The 21,932-nt window shown below is 39.9% G+C and overlaps 1 protein-coding gene across 1 annotated transcript in view; it reads left to right on the forward strand.

The window, feature by feature from the left end:
• The window catches only part of CDC42BPA (CDC42 binding protein kinase alpha (DMPK-like)), a 123,504-nt gene that overhangs the window by 90,927 nt on the left and 10,645 nt on the right, over positions 1–21,932 (forward strand). Inside the window, exons 21-33 of the mRNA XM_010152296.1 lie at positions 1,806–1,925; positions 2,477–2,557; positions 4,671–4,776; positions 5,560–5,696; positions 6,318–6,457; positions 7,333–7,414; positions 8,531–8,747; positions 9,493–9,555; positions 10,469–11,062; positions 12,985–13,082; positions 14,759–14,843; positions 16,516–16,639; positions 17,932–18,049. Coding sequence (XP_010150598.1) covers positions 1,806–1,925; positions 2,477–2,557; positions 4,671–4,776; positions 5,560–5,696; positions 6,318–6,457; positions 7,333–7,414; positions 8,531–8,747; positions 9,493–9,555; positions 10,469–11,062; positions 12,985–13,082; positions 14,759–14,843; positions 16,516–16,639; positions 17,932–18,049 — 1,965 coding nt within the window. The remainder of the gene's footprint in view (positions 1–1,805; positions 1,926–2,476; positions 2,558–4,670; positions 4,777–5,559; positions 5,697–6,317; positions 6,458–7,332; positions 7,415–8,530; positions 8,748–9,492; positions 9,556–10,468; positions 11,063–12,984; positions 13,083–14,758; positions 14,844–16,515; positions 16,640–17,931; positions 18,050–21,932) is intronic.

Genomic DNA, 21,932 nt, shown 5'->3' on the forward strand with positions numbered 1-21,932 from the left:
AACCACAAAGGCCTTTTAGCACATTCCAGGAAAGTTCCATCATTTATATTATGCTTGTACTAAATTTTTTTAAGAGGCATCATGAAAATTCTTTGGTATGCAGATGCTACTTTGAAAGGGAAAGCCTTTGGACTATGTAGAAACATGAAATGATAGATTAGATCTCTGAGTTTAACCTGCAGAAGAAAAGGAATGTCTGTTTCTTGCTGTGAAAAATTTGCCGGTGGTTCCTCATTGGACTGATTTTTTTAATAACACTTTTAAGAAGAAGGTGACCTTTTTTTGAGGTTAAAGAGTCTTTGATTGGACTCCAAGTTATCATGTGTTTAGACTCAATTAAAAAAAAAGTTTAAAATAATTGAAACAGTGTTATGTGTCTGGGGATTTACTACTTAAAGGCATCAATGTTTCTAATACTAGATAAAGCTTCCAATTATGATTTGCTTCTGATAAATCTGAGCACAAAATGTTTGCTTTACTGCTGATTTTTGCCTCCATGCTTGAAACACATGATCTGTGTGTAGAAAACAGGTGTGTCCCACGGTGAGAATTTCCCGCTGTCATTACAGAAATACTTGCAGGCATCTTAATGTGCCTAAACTGATTAAGCTGATGAGCGTTCTCCACCACGTAATTGGTTTTGAACGCTATGATGAAATTAGAAGCCATCAAGCTTAACTCTCTACTATTAAAAAAATAAAAAGGAAAAAGGTAAAAAGAAACCTGCACCTGTTGGCTACCATGGCTGAGTTTCTGGAGAACAGGACTGTATATGCATGTCTAAGGTTGGCTTGGCTATATATTTTTTCCCTCAAAAGTAGTAAAGTTTGTGGAATTCTTAGGCTGATGTCAATGGCAAATGAGATTTAAAAACACTGGAATGTTCAAATGCTTTCTATAAATGCTGCTGTGTATTCTAGTTTGCGCAAGCTAGCCACGTCCTCAGCAATGGGGAATTAATGATAACATTGCTTCAGAAAAGCCAGGCATGCAATGGAGCCTTCTGTAGGCCTTTTAGTTTTATTATTAATGGAGAAAAGCATCCTCATCTTGCTTTAATTTTAAATATATATATATAAATTTACACAGAAAACTGATGCGGAGATGTCTTGTTTTCAAGGAAGAATCCTGCATTCTCTGATTTTTCAGTTGCACTGACAAAAGATGACTTGTTATCCAAGATACCTGGTCGTACCTCTATGCCTTGTTGTTCAGTATAGTGCTGTGTTAGGGTTAGTTTCATTGTATATCAAGGAAAATAGTCCCCTGAAGAAACTGTGTTCCTGGTAAGGATGTTTTCGCAGTTCAAATGGGGTGCAACACTCCTCCCTCAATTCTCTGTGAATATAATTAACACTAACCTAAGGAAATATGTTGTTTGCTCTGCATTTTCTCCTCAATATGTTTGCAGTGATTTACATGGGCTATATGGGAACTCACTTAACAAAGTAATAACAAAAAGATAAATCTCTGCTACCAGTGGACAAAACCCAGTAGTGTTTAGAAAATATTCACCCTTTAAAAATGCTGAATTATAAGCGTCCTTGAGTGTTTATCAGGCCCCTGAACTAGCAGCCCTTATGCATGTGCTCACCTCTCAGCAGAAGCCTTGGCGTGTTCATATTCAATAATTTTCATTGTGTTTTAGTACTTCAGTTAGGAAGTTGCTTAAAACTGAATTTTATCCTCTCATTTCTCTCTTAGGAATACTACTGCTCCCATATCTTATTTGGTAAGAGTTGAGAATTCTTTTTTAATCATGTCTTTGATTATTTTTTTCTTTTCCTCTTGAATTGTTCTCCTAGATTGACTCAGTTGAGAATTTTACATTGTCTAATACTCCATCGCGGGATGAAGATAGCAAGTCTCACCTCCATTCAAGATCCAGGTCTCCTTCTACAGCTAGTGAGATTGAACCAATTGAGGTACTTAAGCGTTGACAAATTTGTGTCTCTTTTTTTAGGAGTAACGGTTTCACTCACAGAAGTTGCTATTGCAAATACTTTTGTTTAGAATGAAGCTCACGGCTCTGCAGAGACACTAGGACCTTGTGATAGCCTTTTGCACTAGCAGTGGACTGTATTTTAGGGAATGTTGCATTTCCTTTCCCATATGGCTAATTGATCAGGGATGGGAACTATGAATCAATTATTAGATACAGTCTCTCTTTATAACATAACCTCAGTCACAGAATCATAGTATCAGAGAATGGTTTGGGTTGGAAGGGACCTTAAAGATCATCTAGTTCCAGCCCCCCTGCCATGGGCAGGGACACCTGCCCTAGAATTTTGCACATCATTTTGCTGAGAAACAAGATTTGGTTTTCTGAGTCCTTCCCTGTGTTAATCAGTTTGGTTTCATTGCTTCTGTGTTTGGAGATGGGGTGGGTGGGACATTGTAGTCTTTTTACTTTATTCAAGCTGTCTTTAATAGTGTGTATTTGATGTCTTATTGATCCTGTGTGAACTATGTTCAGGTTACAGATCTTCCTCCCCGTTCAATTCACACACCGACCATGAGGACAACGTATATTGGATCAGGACTCTCTGCACCAAAGGTATTCAGTCAAGCATTTCCACTTCATTTATAGTAAGAGGAAAAATAACGCTCGTGGGCAACAGCTTCAGGAGAACTGTTTATCACAGTAGTCTTACCACTAGCCTAGAGGGGTTGTTTAAATGCAAGCTGGTTGCTTTCTAAAATTTAAACCCCCATATTCTTGCATTGTGTGGTGTGACAAGTTGTACTGGGCATTCCACTGTAGCAGCACACAGGCATTTGATTATAGGAAAACAGTGGTTTGGACATTAGGAAGAAAGAAATGAACCAGAATATGAAGAAAGGAAAAGAGACTTCCTAGAAAGAGAGCCTTTCCAGCATGTGTCTGACCAACCTGCCTCTGTCCTCTGCATACAATAATACCAATGGGCCAGCCTCTAATTAGCTCATCTGTGCTAATTAGATGCATAGTTTTTGAAAAAAGGCAAGGAGTAAGACTAAAATGAAAACAGAGATTTGCATTTTTTTCCAAACAAAGCAGAGCGAGCACTACAGCCAGCACTGCAGCAGTGGGCTGGGAGAAAGAATTCCAGTTTTCCTCTCTTCTGGCTTTTTACTTGCATAAATACTGATTTCATATCAGTTGTTGAAATTCATTTGCTGTTGACCAAATAAGTCACGTCAGTGTGATTTGCAGTGAATTGAGTATATTCAAGGAAGTGAGGAATAAGGTACAAGCTACTAAAGCTACTAAAGGAAAAAATTTTCTTATAAAAGTTTCAGAAGTGCCTCAATGGCTTAGGAATCTTATGTGTATTTAAAGTAAATGACAGTGTTTCTGCAACTAACCAGTGGAATAAGTAAATCTTTGTAAGAGAAATATGTTTCTCTGTTGTGATAAATGGCAAAATAGCAAAAGACTTCATTTGTGTAAAGGCAAGCAAGAAGGTTTGAGCAGTGTTCTGTTGGCAACACCCTAGTGGATCCATTAAAATCATACAGTAATTGCACGTGAAACAGATTTTACTGTGCACATCACTTCATTTTTGCAAATATTTTGCTCAGTGAGTAATGTTTGGCTTTCTCATTTATTATGTTCCCTAAAGAACCTTCTTACTTTATGATTGCATCAGTTTTTAAAGCTAAGTATTGTTTCCCTGCAAGTTTCAAAACAAGACATCCGTCTCTAGGCAGAAAGCCACCATTGTAACAGTAAAACTGTCATTAAATATGGATGAAGTTTGAACCCTTAGCTCTGATATCTTATGCTGTGAAAAACAGGGAAGGGAATAAAACTTTAATACACCTACTCATTAAAGCAGTCTGCAAAATTGTCCTATTTCAGATCACGTACATTATCTGGGTCGCTTGTTGGGACAGCCTTTGTGTTCACTCTGTGCTCTGCCCTTTCTCTACCTGCCCCTTGGTAACTTCATTGTGAGATTTTTTTTAGAAAAACAAAGCAGCTTCCTGAATTTTACACGAGGCCTTTTATGAATCATAGTACTGCATTACGTAGTCATTTAGCCTTCATATCATAGCATCAGCACTGCCATCCTTGAGGGGAGAGAGAGAATTAAAACACTTACTCACATAGTCTACGTTCCCAAAAACTAACGAGAAGCAAAGCCCTTTCAAAATCAACTTCATCTATACTCTGGCTTTTAAATTGGGTGTTCTGGAATTATCTGTGCCTGGCACCATAAAACTGAACCCTGTCATGCTTTCTGGCATAGAAATTAGAATTTTGGAAAAGTCTGATATTTTTCTTTGAACTAAGGCAACGCTCCTTACAGAGGAGCACTGAATTTCCAGCTTGGAAAATACTGGGGTGGGTCACCCTTGGCTGGCTTACCAGGTGCCCACCAAGCACATCCGCACACACGTTCAGCTTCTAGAGTGTAACGGAATCAGTTTGGCAACTTTCCTATCTGCAGGGGAAGAAAACTCATGTTCTGAGACAAGGTCCAGTTTCCATGGTTTTGTTTACAGAGGATGGTTTAAATTATCAGTAATGAGCACTGATAAGGACCTTTTTTCAGCCTGTGTGTTAGGAGCTCAGATGGCATTGCAGCAAGCACAAATAAGCTGCCTTTTTAAATGCACTTATGCACTCAACTGTTCATCAGAAGTGTTACAGGTATTAACATTCTGCTCTGCTTGTTTCACAGCCTAAAGCCCACCAGTTTGTAGTGAAATCCTTTAATACACCAACAAAATGCAATCAGTGCACATCTCTGATGGTCGGTTTAATACGACAGGGCTGTACTTGTGAAGGTAAGCACTTGTGAAAGCGGGAAATGTGAACTGAACTTCTTAGAGATGTAAATTGCACGGTAAATGTTGTGGTGTGATAGTGAATATAACAGTCCTCTGTTTATATTTTGAATAACAGATTATATGCTCGTGCTTCAGTCTTTTAGCGGTGGAAGCCAGGCACTTTGAACATCCTGCTTAACAGATTACCTAGTTATCTGGGGACACTCTTACTGCAGTTGGTGGTAGAAGAGCTTAGTGCAGTTTACTGAAAATAGCAATAAGAGACCACGTTCAGTGCTCGTGTGCTAACAGCAGCTTTGCTTTCTGGGTCAGGGCAAAACTGTAGGCCGCTTTTGCCATTCGGTACCAATTTTGCTTCTTTCCAGGACTGAGTTATTCTGGGTTTGTATGTACACAGAATGACACTCATCATTTAAAGGAGCTTCCAGCTTTTGGTTTACTAGTAGAGTTGGTCCTAGAGGAAATCATAGATATTATGGCAATATGAGCTTCTGATCAGGCTCTGTGTTACCTGGATGAAACCAGGCTGTGTGTCCATTCACCTCTGAAAAGAATAAAACCACAATTTAGAGCAGATAAAAGCATGAACTGCTGCTATGCACCGACCTACATTTCTGTCTCGGTGTGGCAAAGGCAGCGAAACCGTTCAGTTGTTGGTCCAAAGAAGAGAGGATTCCTTCATAAATGTCACTGTCGTTACCATAGCTCTTGCACTGCACAAGAAATCATCTAACCATCTGCAACCATCTACATTTGTTTGTTTCTTCTCCTCTTTACAAGTATGTGGATTCTCTTGCCACGTGACCTGCGCAGACAAAGCTCCAGCAGTATGTCCAATCCCTCCCGAACAGACTAAGGGACCTTTGGGAATAGATCCGCAGAAAGGCATAGGAACAGCTTATGAAGGACATGTCCGAGTAAGTATCAGGTAGCTGCGTTTGGGGCACTGATACGAAATGTGTTGTTTTCTGGAGCTGGAATTAAATGAGGTGTCAAGGGGGAATGGATTCAATTATACCTTAAGGTAACGGTTTGGAAACGGAGACCTAAATTTTCAGGAAGCATCTCTTAGCATTTTCAACAGTAATTCTCTCTCCATCTCTCACCCTTTGTGCTTGAGATGATCTTGAATGGTCCATCTCTAGAGATCGGATCATCTTCCAGGGCCTGTGAGCTTTTGAGGCTTTCTGCTGGGCATACCTGTATGTTAAATACTAAAGGAACTACTCGACATAGTTTTGGCCATGTTTCTGTTGACCGACTCGAGATGGGTTTCTTTCTGTATATTTGTTAACATAGCTTTAAATGAGTTTGTGAAATAAGAAGAAAGAGTCTGTGTGGCTATGAGTTTTTAAATAATGTATCGTGGGGGCTGTGTTTGATGCTCTTACTGCACCTGTGCTATTGCTTGTGTTGCTTAACGTTATCACTGAATAAAAGCTTGTCAGTCTAGATGAGAGAATTGATTTTTGTGCCATCTGTTTGATTTTTAATTGAATGAAAACTTAGAGAGTTGATCAGAATTTATTTTGCTAAAGGTACCAAAACCAGCTGGAGTAAAGAAGGGTTGGCAGAGAGCGCTGGCAGTGATCTGTGATTTTAAACTCTTCCTGTATGATGTAGCAGAAGGAAAAGCATCCCAGCCCAGCGTGGTAGTGAGTCAGGTCATAGACATGAGGTAAGCTGTTTGGTGCTGAGTGGGAGATTTTTCAGAGGCACTGGGAGGGTTTTTTTTTTCCCTGCTTTTCCTTTTTGTGAAATCAGTAAGCAAGCTCCAGAGCTTTTGTAAGTCACTGTAATCCATGTCAAGAGCCTCTAATTTGCTGGGGAAAAAGCAGTGTTTGCAGTTAGCCTGAACTCCACTTTTGTGTTCACATGTGGCAATTTAAACTTCAATTGCTACATCTTGTGCCAAAATGCATCTGTTCAGCTGTGTAGAAGAACTGGAATGAATAAAGAAGGAAAATACACTCTTTGGGGGTTGAATGGGGTTTTGAAAGACTGATAGAACTTTGTTATAGGATAAAACTAATACAATTTTTGATTCAGAAAGGCTAAATAGTTTGTTCCCACTGTCTTCAGTATTACTGAAATACCAGCAACTTCACTGAAGGCTGAGAACATTTACTGTACCAACTCAGTAAAGCTCATCTCTGAACTGCGTTAGTTTGTCCAGGAAGTCTCAAACAGCTATAGCTTATAGTTTCTAGTGAGTTTGGATTTTTACGGAAGAGTTGGAGAGGTGTCGTTGGCCCAGGCTTATTTTTTAAGTTTGATTTTGGGGTTTTTTTTGAAAGGTTTTAATTTAAAGAGGAAAAAAACCTGACCAGATACTCTAAATAGATTTATCTCCATCAACATTTGTCAGCAATTAATTATATAATACTGCATTTATGAGTTTCATCTGCAGATAAAGAGGAAAGGATAATTTTAAAAATTAGATCTCAGTGCTGCCTTGTAGGCTATTGGTACTAAGGAAATAAAAGTAAAAAACCAAATACATAGATTTAGCTCTCTTTAACTCTTTTCCAATTATGTTTATGGCTCCACAAGGGATGAAGAATTCTCAGTGAGTTCTGTCTTGGCCTCAGATGTCATCCATGCAAATCGAAAAGATATCCCCTGTATCTTTAGGGTAAGTATTACATCTTGAATAGCCCAGAAGTACAGAGTTTCACAGTGTGATGTACGGTGTACATTCACTGGCAGCTCGCTAGTATTTTATTTCCTTCGCAAGATCTGGCCGTGTGGTATCCATGGCAGCAGCAGCAGTGCGTAAGGATCCGTACACTGGTACATTTAAACAAGCTCTCATCTCCCCTTCACGTGGGGTGTTTTGGTGGGTTTTTTAACCTTCACAATAAGACACAGTTTTCTGAACCTCCTGTTAGTCATTTGGAATTCTTCTGCTCTTAATGACCTTCTATATTTTCCTTTCCTAAAGTTGCCTTTTGCTTCTCAGTTCAATTTGTTGTGTCACTGCTGAAACCTTTATATATTTTCTTTGTATGTGTGCACTGGATCTCTGAAAACTCCCAATCATCAGGTAGTCAGTGTAGAAATCTAGGGTAAAATATTCATCAAAACTTGTCTATTATCTGGTATCAGGATTTTGCCATCATTGTCTTTTTCTAATATTATTTTTACTAGATACTCTGTTGAAGCTTCGACCTCAGTGAACTCTCTCTGCTGTCTTATTAATTCTCTTATCCTTTATTTACCATACCATTATATTTCACTCCTTGTTTTTCCGGCTTTCAGACTATTCATCACTGTGTGCTGAGAAGAGAGAAACCTACAAAAGGGGCTTTCATTTTTATCTGTAATAGCTGTACCAAATACATGAGAAGGATCATAGATCACTCTACCATAAAAACCATCCCTATGGCATTAAATTATTAACAGAAACTATTGGTCTTTAAAAAATTACAGAATACTTTGTTAGAAATGCTTTTCATTATAACATTGCTGTGACAAACTGATGCCTACCTTAGGAAGGGCAGATATTTCCATATTACAGAACAAATATAAATACATTTAGAATAAAGACACAGTTTTCTCAGTTCTCTTGAGTTATTCACATCTACAGGTTTTTCTGCTGCGGGTTCTTGATTGCAGTATGGCTAAATTTTTGCATTCTTAGTTCAGACAGCTAATTAAAAGGGCGCTTGTAGTCATCCCTTGTAAAAATGATCATGCAGATTTTTTTTTATCCCTTATGACTTAAAATACATATTTTAAATTTTTCCAGGTCACAGCGTCCCAGCTCTCTGCATCAAGTAATAAGTGTTCCATCCTGATTCTAGCAGACGGTGAGAATGAAAAAAGCAAGTGGGTAGGAGTGCTGAATGAATTGCATAGGATCTTGAAGAAGAACAAGCTCAAAGACCGCTCAGTCTATGTTCCCAAAGAAGCTTATGACAGCACCTTACCCCTCATCAAAACGACACAGTCAGCAGCAATCATAGGTATGAAATGAAAAAGAAGAAAGCTCTAAGAAAAATATGGCTATGCTAAAGCATGCTTTTTTTGCAAAACCATGTTAAATGGCGTCATCTACTGACTAGAGCCTAATATGTAGTGATTTTCTCTCAAACCCACTTCCATATGGGATAAGTGCAATTCACTGCCCAGTACTTTTGTCAGATGTTGAAGAATATTCACACATATTCATACTTATGAATAATTTTGACCGAGAACTGGACATTACTCTTCTGTTACTCTGTAAATATAATTCCTTAATTCTGTAAATATAATTCCTTAACTGGGCAAAATTAGCACTATAGAACAGCTGTAAATCAGTTGTGGTCCCAGAGAGAAAACATAAAAGCAGAGAATTAATTTGGTAATTTTAAATGCTACTGCGTAAAATGTATTAAACTTGGCTTATTTATATTATTTAAATATGACATTACAGTTATTTCAAAGTCAGTACTACCCTTAAGTGCTCTGAATAGTTTGTTAAAAATTATGTTTCTTCACTTTACTTATGCTAGCAGGAGAACTGGGAAAAGACATCAATTTTTTCTGAAACTGGAAAGATTGGGGGTTACCAATGTTGGTTTTCGTTACATGAATGTGTTGGGTTTGGTTTTGTATTTGTTTATTTCAAGATATTAAAACCCTGTCTCTGTTAATCAGAATTATCACTATTGTTGAAGAAGTATTTCCAAAGACAAATAACCTTTTTTTTCTTTTTCCTTAATATCGTAGACCATGAAAGAATAGCTCTGGGGAATGAAGAAGGGTTATTTGTTGTGCATGTCACCAAAGACGGTAAGAGATTAGGAACTGGTAATAATTTGGATAATAAATAATCAGAAAGTGACTTCGTAACCTTTTTACTCTTTCAATATCCTCTGGTTTCATTTTTCTTGATATACAGTATTGTCAGCTGGACAGCCCCGTGTGAGAGCTGGTAATGAAGAAGGTGTCCTGTGTGCTTTCTGTTTCGGTTATCCTTTCCAGTAATGCAGATCCAGCTTCTGGAATGCAGCTGGAGGTTTTGTTCCCTTGTCTGACACAGGCTCAGTACTGAATTCAGACCAGGTTGCTCAGGGCTTTGTCCTGTTGGGTCTTGAAAATCCCCAAGGATGGAGGTTCCACGGTCTCTCTGGGCTGCCTGTTGCAACATTTTCTTTGTATGTCCGGGTGGAGCCTCCCCCATGTCAATCTGTGAGCAGTGTATCCCCTTCTCCTGCTGTGCGCCGCAGTAAGGAGCCTGGCTCGGTCTTTCCTGTAACCTCCTCCTTGGTGTGGGAATGACAACTTCTGTTCAGCGCTGTGGAGTGACGTAAGGACAGGTGCCCAGGCTAATTCAACTAGCAGCGTGTTTAGTTCTGTGTTTCAGCTCTTTGGGGGTTTTCCTTTATTCACTACTTTTGCAGCTATAAACTGTTTTTTTAAATGAATACTGAAATAATACAGTGGCTGTTATTGATGGAACTGCTCCTTCCTTCTTCTGACAAGGAAAAGCCAAAGGTCTATCCAGCATTGCCACATCTGGTATTCTTAAAATACAGGTGTTGATTCTGTGCTTTTTTTAATATTGCAGAGCAGCAGTAAAGGGGATTTCTTGGGTTTACTTCGTAGTTTATCTTTACAAATACTTATGTGTTAATTAATTCACATTTCAGCATTATTTACTTGGATTTGGGGCGGGGGGGGTTGTTTTGTTTTGTTTTTTTAGAGATTATCCGTGTTGGTGACAATAAGAAGGTTCATCAGATTGAGCTTATCCCAAACGAACAGCTCATCGCAGTAATCTCAGGACGAAACCGTCATGTGCGGCTTTTCCCTATGGCTGCCCTGGATGGAAGGGAGACTGAGTTTTATAAACTGGCGGAGACAAAAGGCTGCCAGTCAATAGTTTCTGGACATGTGCGCCACGGAGCTCTTACATGCCTGTGTGTAGCTATGAAAAGGCAGGTCCTCTGCTACGAACTGAATCAGAGTAAGACACGTCACAAAAAGATCAAGGAGATCCAAGTCCAGGGGAATGTCCAGTGGATGTCAGTCTTCAGTGACCGTCTTTGTGTGGGCTACCAGTCAGGTTTCTTAAAATATCCCCTCCACGGAGAAGGCAGCCCATACAGCCTGCTCCATCCAGATGACCACACGCTATCATTTATCTCGCAGCAGCCAACTGATGCCATCTGTGCAGTCGAAATCTCAAATAAAGAATACCTGCTGTGTTTTAGCAGCGTAGGTGTTTACGTTGACTGCCAGGGCCGAAGATCTAGACAACAGGAATTGATGTGGCCAGCAACTCCATCTTCTTGCTGTAAGTTGCCGTGCGCGTCGGTGTCCTTGCTATTGTACGTTGAAGTGATCGCTGCTTGTGTGAATGCCTGCAGGAAATGAAGGTCAAGGATAGTTCCCTGACAGGTAAATGAATGCTCTCGGCTTCCGTCAGTGTTTTCAGTCTAGTCAGAGGTTTTAATCCTGGTCTCATTTACGCCAGTTTTGACATGTCTGTCACTGATCTGTACTGCCGTAGCACAAAGAGGAATCAAGGGTCAGGATTTCTCACTCTGATGTCCAGGTTCTAAACACATGGCCTGACCTTTACAACAGCTGAAAGCCTCAGGTCCTGTGGAGGTTAAAGCATTCACCGCCACTGATAACTGGACTGTTGTTAAAGTCTTAAAATTTGATTGGACTTTGGCTCAGCACTGTGATTTAAGCTTTCTTGATGTTCAGAGTCAGCAGGATCTGGTAGCTTGGTTTTCCTCTAGGTAGGTTGTTCCTACTTCTTGGGTTCTTTTTTCCTTACTCCTTCATTCTTCCTTCCTCAGCAGGTTTTGTTGACACCCTTCTCATTCATGTCCTCTCTTTGCTTTTTAAAAAAAATTCAGGTTTCAAGTTTTTCCCCATTTGTCTCCCTCTTCCCTTCTAAAATACAATGTATGGCAGGCAGCAGAGAAAATATATTTCATCCTCTTATGGAGAAAAATACTGTAATTTTTCAAGATTTCAGTTTCCAGCAAGAACTGTGTTAAACATTTTTTGCATGTTTTTCAAAGCTGGGGCTTTATCTTTGTGACAGTTGGAGGAAAAGGAAAAAGCCAACTGCCCATCTTCTTCCTTTTAATGTCTTTCTGAATGCAGATAAAGATTAGCTGAATTTGTCCTCCGCAGATCTGTGAATGAGCCCAGTCTTAGGTTGATTTTTAAAATAGTCTGTCTTCTTACCTTCTTGCCTCACTGTGCCTGCGGTACAGTCACACTGCAGGGAGGAATGTTTCACCTCGTTTGAGTAAAGCCCCTTCTGAATGTGGAAGGAGCAGCTTTTACAGGCTGCATGTCACTTCTGGTTTTCAAGGAGTGCAGTTATTACAGTGGACTCGGAGAATTAATCAATCAAAATAAAATAGTCTGTGATAGATTGAAAAACAGGCATTTTCCCAGGTAATTTGTTTATAGTGGTCATTGATACTTGTGAAAGGTTTTTGAACGTAGTGACTTGATGTTACTCCAATTCAGAATGGAGCTATATTTTGTATCAAAACCTGTCACATTTAAACACAGATTGGATGCTCTTGTTAGTCTTGGCAGACCATGGCAGTCTTGTTGCCAACATGGAAATACTGAATTCTCCTTTAGAGGTAGTCCCAGTGGAACAAATTTCATCCTGGAGGAACGTGCCAGATAAGTAGCACAAGAATTCTCTTTACAATCCAGGAAATAAGAACAGAGTATTAAAGCTAAAAGGAAACATGAAGATTTTTATGACTGTGTCATGGTGCTTAGTTCACAATGATGTTCATTTAGTACATAGTCCAAAGGCTAAGAGCTGGGTTCAGTAATGACAGTTATTAAAGAACAACAATGTGTTTTCCTACCACATTATTTACAAAATACAAGCTCTTAAAAATAGGGCTTTTAGAAGAAAAAACCTGAATCACATCAGTGTTTGGTAAACTGTAATAATCCCTTGTAGTTCAAAAAGTAGTTTGATTCTGCAAAGTTAAAAGAAAAATCATTGAGGTTTTAGGTTTTTTGATGGTGGTTTGCCTTCAGAATAAATTTCTTAGCCATTTCTGAGTTAAAATACATTTTGCAAAGATTGTTGTTGGATTGTTGGGTGGTTTCTTTTTTTGATAAATATGGTTAGACCATAAGAAATTGTCACAGATGGGGCTAAAGTATACATGACATGTCTTTGACCCTGACGTGACACTGTACCTAATCATTACCTCTCAGGTTACAATGCACCATACCTCTCTGTGTACAGTGAAAATGCAATTGATATCTTTGACGTGAACTCCATGGAGTGGATTCAGACTATTCCTCTCAAAAAGGTAACTTGCTGTTTCAGTATCAGTTAAAGAATATGTCTAAACTCACTACTGCTTTGCTACAGTCACACTGGGGTTTTTAAGCACATTGGAATCCATCGTTAAAGCTGCTGGTTTAAAAATACTTGAACTAAAAGAAGAGCTACTGCAAAGAAACCAGTGCTTTTTGTTCAAAATACATGACGTGTTTTGCGTGTGGTGTCAGTGTTTCTGATGAATGTCCAGGCTGGAGCATATGACTATGTTTGACTTAGTGAGGGTACTGTAGAGAGCAGTTTCTTGGGATTTGAGCATATGGCTTCACTGGGACTGATTGCATCTATCTTATTGCCTGAAGATGTTGGGTATTAAACAGGTGGATAATTAAACAGGCCTTCAAAAATCTGTCTTCTGCTGCTTGAGAACATTGTGGACAGATAGGGTTAGAACATTTTGGTTCAACCAATGCAAACATTAAAATGCAGGTTGATGTCATGTTTGGATCACTTATCAAAAGGCAGAAGTTTTTGAAAACTGACACTTCCTTGGTTTTTAGGAGGTGTTTGCTCAGCTGTATTTGGAAAGAGAAAAGCATGTCGTGTGTGTGCGCACACACACACCCCCACCCACCCACCCACCCTAGCTTAGACTCACTTCAGCTTTGTTTTAGTGTCAACATAATTCCTTTGCCTGGCATTCCAGTGACAAAGAGCTACAAGAAATGTCCTTGTGGTCTTGTGTCGGTCATTCAGGCTTTCTGCATCTCAGTTTCCCACGTTAGATGCAGACCAGGATATGATAGCAGTGGTGTAAGGATAAATAATACAAAGGTCAAGGTGCTCAGCTATTAACCATCTTAAGGAGAGAATAATAATCTGGCCTTTCAGGGGAAATTTCCTCTACTCTTTCTGTTGTCCAAACTTTGAGTTATTAAGCAGTTGGAGTATTTTTTTTTTTCCCTTACACAGCAAAATGTGATTTAGTGCTTTGATTAATATTTGGCTCAAAACTGCCCATTTGATGCGTGAAGCTACTTTCAACAAACAAGAATTGCTACATCTAGGAGACTCAAAAATGGCAATTTGTTGTGAAGAGTTTGTTTCTAACACAATTTGCAGACTTGGAGAGTGGAATGCTTCTTTCATTTTAAAGTTGGAAACCACAAATACCAGTAGGTTTTAGCAACCTGGATATACTCTTATCAAGCTGCAAAGCATAATTGTGACAAGATACTGCCACAAAATAAAAGCACGGCTTACTGCTTTGTGCATCTGGTAGACAAAATTGAGTTGTGACGGGAAGTAGACTTCTAACAGAACTATTTATTTAACTGCTGGGAGAAACGGTGTTAAGCCTATGTCTTTAGGTAGAATTTTAAGCAACTCCCTCTACTTGTTCTCCACAGAGAAGTTTAAAGCGTGGAATTGTTTTTAACTCTGCTTCGTGGCTTTAATGACTGACAGTCGCTATTCCTGAGAGCAGGCACGTGTTACTGGAGATGGGAGACACTGCTCCCTCCAGCCTGCAGCTCCTCTGTGGGACAGGGTTTGCTCCGGACAGTTACGTTCTTCTGCTCCCTGGTTGGCTTTAAACAGTGCTCCTTTCATCGAATCTGTAATGCACCTTGGAGCTCCCAGAATAAGATGCAGTATATAAATGTGAGTTGTTTCTATTACAAGGTCTGATCTTCCTTGTTTTAGGTACGGCCCTTGAATACAGAAGGATCACTAAACCTTTTAGGCCTGGAGACAGTTAGATTGATATATTTCAAAAACAAAATGGCAGGTAAGTAAAGAGAAGGGAATTTTCATCATGCAAATTTTTGTTTAGAAAGAGCATTTTTCTTTGGCCTGCATCTGCGTATTGTAGAAAGTTATCACTGAAACTTACGGGTGCCTGTTAGTTTGGGAGAAAACGAAAGCTTATAGATTTCACAGGGACTGAAATCATGTGTCCTAGGCAGCTACTCTGAACTTTCTTTTTCCCCTTTTGAATATTCAGTGAAGATTGGAAATAGAAAAGAGAATGACTAGACATTCCCTGCAAATCTGGGATCTCCTGTCAGAAGGCTATCTAAAAATGCCTACGCAACTAAAGGCTTCAGTAGTGTTCTTGGCAGTACTGTATTAACATTGCTATTAGGCTTAACCTAAACAGACCTTTCCGAAGGATCAGAAAGTAATATAATATGATGTATTCATAACGTTATTAGAGCTACATCTGAAGTTTCAGCTTCAGAACTCTGCTTTTGTTATGACTCTTTCAGACCTTTTTTGTTGTTGTTGTTTTTAGAGTCCAAGCTCCTGAGTCATTTCCTTAACCTTTCTTCAACCTCTTAGGTGGAGAGGGGATGTGCTTTGTTAAACAATCAAAAGCTGTATTTTTTTTTAACTATTCTGAAAATAGTGGAAGTAAAGACCCTAGAAAAGTATATAACTGCTGGTAGTGTTTCAGTGTCTATTTAAATTGCAATCAAATTAGTACAAAAGGAAGGACAGTGGTAGAGAGGAGCAATATGGTGGAAGTGCGCATAAAGGATTTTCAAGTCTAATAAAGACTGAACACTAAAAGTAGAGCAGAAGAGAAAAAAACCCAAACCTGGAGAGCATAGGATCAGAAGTGAGTGAGGCTGATGCTTTGCTCCTGTGCACTTCTCGGTGTCTCTCAGAAAAGATTGCCAAACAGTGAAGTGTCGTTCATGTGTATCTCCTTAAAAGCCTGCCAGATTTTTTCCTCAAGCTACTTACCTAGTAGATCCCACACTTCATGCAATCTCCAGCTGATCTTAAGGAAAGCATAGATTCCGGTTCCACACAAAAACTGTTTTGGCAGGGAGTGGTAGGTGCTGGGTATGTTGAGGTTTATTGGTCTCCGTATTTATAAAACAAGACGGAGCAGTCGCCGTTCTTGCAAAGTAACGCTCCTGTTGTCTGAGTGTCGCTGCTAGACGTTTCGTGTCTTTAATAAAGATGCCTTGGCCAGACCTATGCACGTGGAAAAAATCATCCTTTGTCCCACAGTTGCACCCAAATGCGTCAGTGCTCGGACATTTCAAAAGGAGTAGTTTTCTTTGGAGCAGGGAATGTTGCCTTGAGTTTCCAGGTGACCGGCGGAACAAGGCTGCTCTAGTGATTTTCAGTGAGAACTGCCAAAGAAGGTTTGGGATGGAGGACTGAGATGCTTTCCTGCCCACCTAAATATTTTGCATGAAAGAATTAATCAGTGGTATTTTGAGAACGTGGTTGTGGCAGCTTGTGTGTGGAGGAGGGTTAAGTCTGTGGCTATATAACAGATAGAGACCAAGAAAACCCATTGATCTAGGAGCATTTATTCAGGTTTGATGGGAAATGGGTGGTGTCCTACACTAGGAAGAGCAGAGGGAAATGTCTTTGACTTCAACTGCCACAGACACCTAATGCAGTGTCCCAGTGCATCATCCTATTTCAATTTATTGCAGAGGGTGATGAACTGGTAGTTCCCGAGACATCAGATAACAGCCGGAAGCAAATGGTTCGGAACATCAACAACAAGCGCCGTTACTCGTTCAGAGTACCAGAGGAGGAGAGGATGCAGCAGAGGAGGTCTGTATTCACCATGTACTTGTCTTCCATACATGCCTGTAGGCCCTGAAGGACAGCGGGTGATGCCGATGTCGTACTTCATTCGTGGCTTTCGGGAGTGCCCATTCAGATGTTTGTGTCTCTTCACTGCCGCCTTAATCCTCAGTGTTTGGTTTGTGTTAATACCAATGTGGATATGCACTGGATACACGAGTAGCCAAAGTTCAAATTAATTATGTGCAACAGCTGTAATTTGGAATGCATGCCTCCACGTACTGTGTATAGGCACGTAGGTGTGCACCTGTGCTGTGTGTGTAAAGATCTGCAATAAACACTTTGCAAAAGGAGATGACATGGCTAACTATGCATATGGATTAATTACTTCCAGACTCTGGTTCTGCTTCTCTTTCTGAAGGCAATTCTACTCTCAGCAGTATATTTCAAAGCTTCTGCTTTTTTGACTTATAGATTTAACTACACAAACATTCCATAAATCTCAGAAAACTCACCTCTTCCGAGGACATAGGACTGCAGGATGTGTTTCTAATAGAAGTCTCTGACAGGTCACCAATACTTTCCTAAATGGCAATACCAATAGGTCTGCACTACTCAGGGTTCACAGAGGATGTTACTGACCATTTACTATCACTCACTAAAGATGACCTGCTGCTGTGCTAAGCTGCACTCCAAGAACTGAGTGTTTCAGTTTTCTAACGTCCAACGTCTTCCACCGATGGTTGGCTCCCAGCTTTCCTTCCTTTTTGGCTCTAAGAAAAGTAACAGCTGTGTACAGTGGAGATAAAATTCCAGTTCTTGTCCTTGCTTTTCTGAGCTGATGGCGGTTTGGTCTTTTAAAATTTGATTTATTCTGAGTTCTGAAATGCATCCTTGCCATTTTGAAGAGCTTTTAATTCTGACCACAGACTGAGAAAGGTACTGCAGTATTATTTTAATTCTATTTTTCATATTTGCGCTTCATTTCCATCTCCATTTTGTAATACATCACAAGTGAGTTCTGCTTTTCCTCATCTTACAGAGCTTTTTATCAGCACATAGTGTTTATATATTCTTTGAATATTAGTAACTACTGGGCACAGGCCGTTCGCCTGCAAACAGTATTCTGCTGGCCCCATGCCCTCTTTCCAAGCTGGAAGCTTGTCCATGCCAGTGCCGAGAGCAAGGGTTTATCGCTGCTGACATGGTTAAATAGTTAGTTTCCATTTAAAACTAGCTGATAATCAAAGCTGTGCTTGTTTTATAAATGTCCATCCTCACCTCGCAGGAGGTATCTAAACAAGGTATTTTTCTTCCAGGGAGATGCTCCGCGATCCGGAAATGAGAAATAAATTAATTTCTAACCCCACTAATTTTAACCACATAGCACATATGGGTCCAGGAGATGGTATTCAGATTCTCAAAGACCTTCCAATGGTAAGTACCGAAGTACATGTGAGAGTGACTGACTGCAGGAGGCTGCACATTAGTGAGAGAGAGCCAAGTGCGGTGTTAACTGTGTATTCCGCGTGTGGAGGCATCAGGAGCAGTGTGACTGGGGAAGTGGAGCTGGACGTGCCCTGCTCTGTGTGACAAGATCGAAGCAAAGAGGATGACGCTTAAGCGCTGCAGAGAGGAGGAGGCGTGGCTAATGCCTCCTGGGTTTTAAGGTTGGCTTCTCAGTCTTGCTGATAATTTTTATGACCCATGTGAAGGGACAAAATTAAGAGGATTTGGGCCTGTGATCTTTGTGGGAATGGAAAGAGAAATTCCTTTTCTGTGAACTGTATTACTGTAAGTTCAATTCCTTCCTTCTTTTCCCATCTTCAGCTCCAGCTTAGCCTCTCTCTTTACAGCCTCTTCTCCTCAGGCAGTAGAACTGTAGCAGTTGTAGTGCCCAAATTTCTTTCCATGCCAAAGCTGCTAGTTTTCATCTCCTCTTCAAATTAACTAGTCTCGATGGAACAGAACTTCTTCCACAAAAACTAACCTTTTAATCTGACAAATAGAAAAAGAACGTGTAATAGGACATACACATGTTCGTTTCCATAAAACCTTACGTAGGAAATACCCACCTGGAAGTTACTGACATTTTTGATGAGCTAGAGACCAGTTAGTATTTTGCTCATAGGAGAGTATCATACTGCTTGCTTTAAGCGTCTTGTGTTGTGTGTTGTTTCCTAAACTTGTCCACAGTGAGAGAGATGTGATTCAGAAGCTGCTAATTAGCAGCATCGGATCAAATGATAGGATATCAAACAGATGATAAGAGTACCACCATAGGACAGAGGCAATAATACAGCAGTGCTGTCTGAAATGATCATCGTTGCTACTTGGAGTCTGTGCTGAAAGCAGAAAGTAGGTGCTGAAATTGGGATTTTCACATGCTGAAAAGCTCAAAAGAACACAACACTGAGACTGGAAATAATGTGTGCCGTGCAGTTGCACTAGTTTAGGAGCTTAGGAGCATAACCTCTGGTCTCCAGATACTCGTTTTGCCTCATTTCTGCAGCAAATGATACTTTTATGTTACGGGTGAGCCGTTCTGGCATTGTGTGTTCCTTAGGTGAGAATATCCAAGGAAAGGAAAGGATTTACTTCACATCTCGTACTAGCGGCAATCTGAGAAACCTGCCAGTAACAAACACATTCAGTGCAATTGAGCAAAAACCAACACTCTGTGTGTGTCTATAAATGAATAATTAATGAAAGAGCTGCTTCTAGTAAACACATGACACATCCAAGGGAAGTTGGCAGGCAGTGTTTCTCTTACCTGGCTGTCAGTATGGATACATATGCCTAATGTTAAACCAAGAATGATCACTTGCTTCAGGGCAGGGTGTAGATAGGAACCTTTTTTTCACTTTTCCGTTTCTAGTGGGTTCTTTAAAATATTTCTGCCTCTTCTCAAGCAGAGAAAACAATCATCTGCTGCTGCTGAAGGTAGGGCAAAAGACATCCTGTTTCATGCCATCAGCAGCTGAAAGTTCCTGGGAATTAAAAGCTTCAAGGAATCTTAATCCATCCCCAGATCTGGCCAGTGTAAAATGGGGAATGATTTTATCTATAGAAGGGGATTTTCTAGATTTACATGGATTAATATTTCTTCAGCTGTGTCATCTCCGAATGGCTTTTAGCTTTGAATTCATTCTAACTACACAGCCTTGTATGCGCTCAAAGGTCATATTTGAAGTTAGGACTTTGCTTCTTACCAATCAATATGATGTTTTGAAAGAAATTCATGAGTCACTCCCCACTCTTAAAAGTGACGAGAAGACATTAGAAAACATGTCCATTATAGAACTGATTTCAGCACTTGCTCTGCTGCTGCAGCTTCTTAAATTTACCGTTAAAAACTCCTTTTTGCAAGTAGCTGCCAGTGCTGACGCTGGGAGATGTCAGTGCCGATGAAGCAAACTGGACGTGTGTTTTTCCAGTGGCTCCTTGCAATATCGTATTGTATTTCTACCTTAGCGGATGCAGAAGCGCGTCAGTAATGGGACTTGAAAGTGTGTGAATTTGAAAGTGTAACCTGATTAGGAAATAAATGTTCTGTCCAGAGCTACTGCAGTCCCAGTAGCTTTTTCTTTTCCAGAAGCTTCCTGTAAGGTGTTTGGCTCAACTAAGTTTTCATTTAGTCTGTTCCAAACTACTGACTTTATTTCTCAGGCACAAAAATAGCAGAAAAGGGGCTGTGTGTGCATATGATGTTATGTATTGAGCCTAATGTTTAATTTGAAAGATGAATTTAGAATAAAAAGAGAGGCTGGAAATAGAGGAGCAGTACACGAGGCAAAGAATCCTCATCCAGCCCATGTACAGTTCATCCGTATGGCGGTTTCTTTACAAGGACGTAGAATTATTTCACTAGACTTATACCTTGTTCCAGAAAGGGGAACAGCTCTTTTTTTGGTGCTTCTTAGCATGTGTGATGTTTTTGCAGCTGGAACATCCTTTTCTTTTTAAATAGTTTAACGTGTTTCTGAAGAAAATGTATTTATTTTTAAAGAACTACTGGAAAACTTGCAGCATTTTACTTTGCCTGTTTCTGTTTATGAAAGCGGATGATAAAATACATTTTTGCATTTGAAGAGGGCTACCATGAGGGGGCACAAGTTGTGAAAGGCTAATGGTTTTCTCAGATTCTAGTCATTCAACTGGTTTAGGTGATACAGCTTTTTTATTTTTTTTATGAGATACTGGAATGTAGAAAAGTGTATGGAAGAATGGAGTGGGCCTTTTTATTTGCAGTTTCTTCCGACTTATTTGAGCCGTTTCACGTTCGCCTGGATCTCCTGATACAAATCTGTTGATCCAGCATGAGCTTTCCTGGAAGCCGGTACAGTACTGTGTAGGCAGAAGGGTCCTTAGTAATAAGTAAGTTTTAATAGAGAATAGATGTTTGAATCTGTGTGTTGGATGGGATTGTCAGAAACTAAGTAGCCAGCTCAGCGTAGATTTCATTGAGCATCCTCTGATGAACTTTATAAAGCAAATTACAATTTTTATATATATGTATGTGTTTATATTTATTCATAAATACATACATATTTGCTTTATATATGTGATGTGAGTCCAATCAAACATTTTAAACTCTTCCAGGCTATGTGGTATGTTGTATACAAACCAGATGCCTGCCTAAGTGCAAGGTGTCTGTCTGCATGTGATTGCCCTTCGGATGCAGCCACGCAAGGGGGAAAGATGTTTTCTCTACACCTTGTTTCCAAGGTCTGGGTGTGCAATAGGTACGTGGCATGAACAGTGAGATATGTTTGTGGCAAAGTGCAGTCTGCTAACCTAGTGCCACGTTGTCCTCTCCATGAACGGACACCCCCTGACTTCAGTACAGCCTATGCTTGGGCAAAAACGAACATGCCCAAGGCTCAGACTGAGATCAGGTTTAAGAGAGAAAATATCAGAGGCTATCAGCCAAACATAAGTTTGCATCCTTCTTTTCTTCACGGCAAGCAGCAACTCAGGGGTCTGACTTTGACAAACAGGTTTGTGGGTTACAACACAACAGAAAGTAGAAGTTCTTGTGAGCTATTCAGAGAGCTGTGATCAGTACGTATTTGTATTTTATGATGTGGATACTAGATCTGGGTCATTGTCTTGTTTTGTACAATTTAGAATCATTCCTGTTAGTATATCCCCAAACTTATTTATTTACATGTTTTTCTTCCCTAGCAGCCTGTCACCAATTAACTGGCCGTACAGTCTGGCCTCCCTTCTGCCCTCTTGTCCCTTGAAGCCACTTTATCGTGGATGCTCCTTTGTAGTGAAGAACTGAAATCTGGAACTGCACTTACTGCAGCACAGA

This window comes from Eurypyga helias, unplaced genomic scaffold (assembly GCF_000690775.1).
Source record: "Eurypyga helias isolate BGI_N326 unplaced genomic scaffold, ASM69077v1 scaffold8870, whole genome shotgun sequence".
In the NCBI taxonomy this organism is placed as follows: domain Eukaryota; kingdom Metazoa; phylum Chordata; class Aves; order Eurypygiformes; family Eurypygidae; genus Eurypyga; species Eurypyga helias.